The 3,514-nt window shown below is 56.6% G+C and overlaps 1 protein-coding gene across 1 annotated transcript in view; it reads left to right on the top strand.

The window, feature by feature from the left end:
- Positions 1-3,514, top strand: part of CMIP (c-Maf inducing protein) — a 245,072-nt gene that overhangs the window by 234,225 nt on the left and 7,333 nt on the right. The window contains exons 17-19 of the mRNA XM_021716030.1: positions 1,003-1,143; positions 1,924-1,971; positions 3,430-3,511. Coding sequence (XP_021571705.1) covers positions 1,003-1,143; positions 1,924-1,971; positions 3,430-3,511 — 271 coding nt within the window. The remainder of the gene's footprint in view (positions 1-1,002; positions 1,144-1,923; positions 1,972-3,429; positions 3,512-3,514) is intronic.

The raw sequence follows: 3,514 nt of genomic DNA on the forward strand, positions 1-3,514 counted from the left end.
TGGGGTGAGGCAGAGGCAGTCCCAGCCCCCCTGAGCCCAGCACACAATGTATTCATTTCAGTTGTGATCCACCTCTGGGGTCAGGGGTCAGGAAGGGTTCTGTTCTATTTCTCCATTGCTGTGTAACAAACCACCCCCAAGGTGGAGCTTTAAAACAGAGCACTCATCTGTCTTGCTTGCAGATTGTGGGGTGCCTAGGTGTAGCTAAATTCTGACTGATGGGGTCTCCCATGGTCAAAGTTAGGACGGGGCCAGTCCAGGTTACCCCTAGGGCCTCCCACATTGGCCAGAGAGGACCCTGCAGTGAGGGCTGGAGTAGCCGGGGCTCCCTGGCCTCCCAGCCTGCTCACTTGCTGAGAAGGACACCCCGTTCCTCACGTCCCCCCTCCAAAGCCCCCAGAAGCCTAGGCCTCTCAGAGCGACTGTCCTGAGGAAAGCCAGGCCCCTGTTTTAACTCCTCAGAAGGCGGCATCACGCCTGCCGCATCCTCCCCTCTGTCAGTGAGCCAACAAGGCCAGCCCCTAGGCAAGGACATGACAGTTAGCATCTCCTCTCAGTGGGAAGAATCAAAGAACTGGCAGGTGTGTTCTAAAGCCACGAGAGCTTCCAGTGGGGGTGAGAGCGAGGGTGAGACTTGAGGACTGAGGAGTGAGTGACAGACAGGTGGGGGGGAAGCAGGCTGTAGGGACAGCACATGCCAAGGCCCTGCAGCAGGGTGCAGCTTGCTGGAGGACAGGGCAGCTGGAGTGTAGTGAGGTTTGGGTGTCACTGGACTTGTGAAGGGTCCACTAGGTGCCCAAGGATTTGCACTCAGCCGTGGGTGCGCTGTGATGGTGCCTCGGGCGGTGGGGGTAGCACATCTAGTTTTCAAAACAAGGCCCTTGGGGTGCACAGGGTGCCCAGCTTATCCCTAGACGCCCCTTTCCCGGGCTCGGGGCCACAGGATGGGCCGGGGTTCCCCCCCTGACCCCAGGCCGGCTGTGACGCCACTGCGTCCGGCAGATCCTGTGCCTGATGCTGGAATACAACATCATCGACAACAACGACACCCAGCTGCAGATCATCTCAACCCTGGAGAGCACGGATGTCGGCAAGCGCATGTATGAGCAGCTCTGTGACCGGCAGCGGGAGCTGAAGGAGCTGGTGAGTCCATGACCAACCCAGCAACCAGGGGCAGGCTGGGGCAGAGCCAGGAACCTGTACCTGCACCCGGGTGGGTCTCTGTGCCACTGAGTCCTCCAAACCCAAGGAGGTTTGGGTCACCCCTACCCCTTTCCAGTTGACCAGAGAGAGGCATAGAGAGGTCAAGCACCTGGCGTAGTCACACAGCTCTTAAAAGCCTGGCCTGTCAGTGCTTGCCTATCCTCTATGTCCCCTGGGCCCTTCCGTCTCAGTGCCTGGGGACCTAACTTGCAGGTGCCAACACCCGTGTCTCTTGACCAAAGGGCCTTCTCTGTCCATATGTGCACACACATGTGCATAGCAGGACAGAAGCAGTGCGGATTTGTGGTCCTAGTCTCCTGGGGCAGTTCTCAACCTGTGACTCCTGGGGGTATCACACCCCCCGCAGCTCCCTCACCCCCTGGCAGGATGGCTCTGAGGCATGCCTTCCCCACCATTTCCCGGAGTCCCCTGGGGAAGTCGGTGCTGGCTCCCCAGTAAAAGCTGGAATGAGCCCCCCTTTCATTAGAAGTGTCCAGGGTCTCACAGCTCCCCGCCCCTAAGTGTTCCTCGGGATCACCTCTCTAGCAGGACACCTGCACTCAAACCTTGTCTCGAGGTCTGCCTCTGAGGCAGAGACCACCATGTTGCCTTCACCACCAAGAGGATGACAGTGGCTCCATGAGAGGTGGCGACAGACTCAGAGGCATGGGGAGACCTCAGAGGGAGAATGGGTCATGACCAATCCGGTTTCTGTTTCAGCAAAGGAAAGGCGGGCCCACCAGGCTAACACTGCCCTCCAAGTCCACAGTAAGTTGGTTTTGGTCTCTTTGTGGGTCTGGGTGGAGGGGAGAGGTGGCTGGTCCCCGGCTGGGGAATGGCTGGTGTGTCTGCTGCCAGGGTGGAGGGGTCAGGGAAGAGAACACAGAACCCCTAGAACTCCACCGGACAGCTCTTCCAGGACAAGAAACAAAAACCGGAGAGAGAAGTACAGCTTCATGAGAAAGATTGTTGGTGTTATGTTAATATCTCACCAGTTATTGGTCATAATAATGGTAATAATAGTTAATACCCACTGAGCATTTATGTGCAGATTTTGCACTATTAATACATCTTCGATTAGTTTTATCTTCACACAACCCTGTGAGGTTCGTGTGTCTTACCAGTTCCTTTTTACAAGGTCCTATTTCCTTCTTTTCTGCTGCCCATTATCCTTGACACACAGCTTCCAACTCAGGGACCAAAAGGGCTGCTCAAGTTCTAGCCATCTTGTCTCTGTCCCAGTCAGCAGGAAGGAGGAAGAGGCAAAGAAAAACATGCCCTTTGCCTTTAAGAATCTTCCTGGGGGCCTGGCGCAGTGGCTTACGCCTGTAATCCCAGCACTTTGGGAGGTCAAGGTGGGAGGATCACTTGAGCCCAGGAGATCGAGACTATCCTGGGCAACATAATGAGCCCTCATCTCGACAAAAAATGTTTTCAAAAATTAACCAAGCGTGGTGGCACGCACCTGTATTCCCAGCTACTCAGGAAGCTGAAGAGGGAAGATCACTTGAGCCCGGGAGATTGAGGCTGTGGTGAGCCCTGATCGTGCCACTACCCTCCAGCATGAGCTACAGAGTGAGACCCCACTAAAAAATAAAAAATAAAAAAGAGTCTTCCTGGAAATTCCACTTGACATGTCTACTTATGCCCTATTGTCCAGACTTAGCACATGGGCTATATTTAGCTGCAAGAGAGGCTGGGAAGTTAGCCTGAAACTGGGGCAACTGAAACTCGGGCTGGAAGGGTGAGTGTCATTCACCTTCGAGAACCTCGCGGCCTCGGGCTCAGCGTCCATTGACGCTTCCCGGCACTGGAGTTGAGAGTGGCCTCAGGGTCTGCAGGGATTGCTGCCTGAGAGAGCAAGGCAGCCAGGTGCACATGCACACACACGCATACACAGATGTGCAAACACAGACATGCACACCCATACGCACATGCCTGTGGGAGGAACCTGGCCTCGGGACACCCCGTTTGGTGACTCAGGCTGTGAGTCACAGCACCAAGGCTTCTCCTCCGCCTGGCAGCCATCCTCCTCGGGGGCGAGGCCACCCCCCTCTTTTGGCCCAACCCTCAAGCCATGCCGTCACCTCAGCTCCCGGGGACTTGCCACCCGGGAACAGTGCACCACGAGGCTAGGAAAGTGCCCGATCCCCAGAGAGGAGGTGGGGGGCACCGAGGGTCTGGAGCTCCGGGCACTGCACTGAGCCCGCCTGCCGCCGCCCGCAGGACGCTGACTTGGCCCGTCTGCTGAGCTCGGGCTCCTTCGGAAACCTGGAGAACCTCAGTTTGGCCTTCACCAACGTAACCAGTG

This window comes from Carlito syrichta, unplaced genomic scaffold (genome assembly GCF_000164805.1).
Source record: "Carlito syrichta isolate Samal-C Ts95f unplaced genomic scaffold, Tarsius_syrichta-2.0.1 Scaffold308119, whole genome shotgun sequence".
Lineage (NCBI taxonomy): Eukaryota > Metazoa > Chordata > Mammalia > Primates > Tarsiidae > Carlito > Carlito syrichta.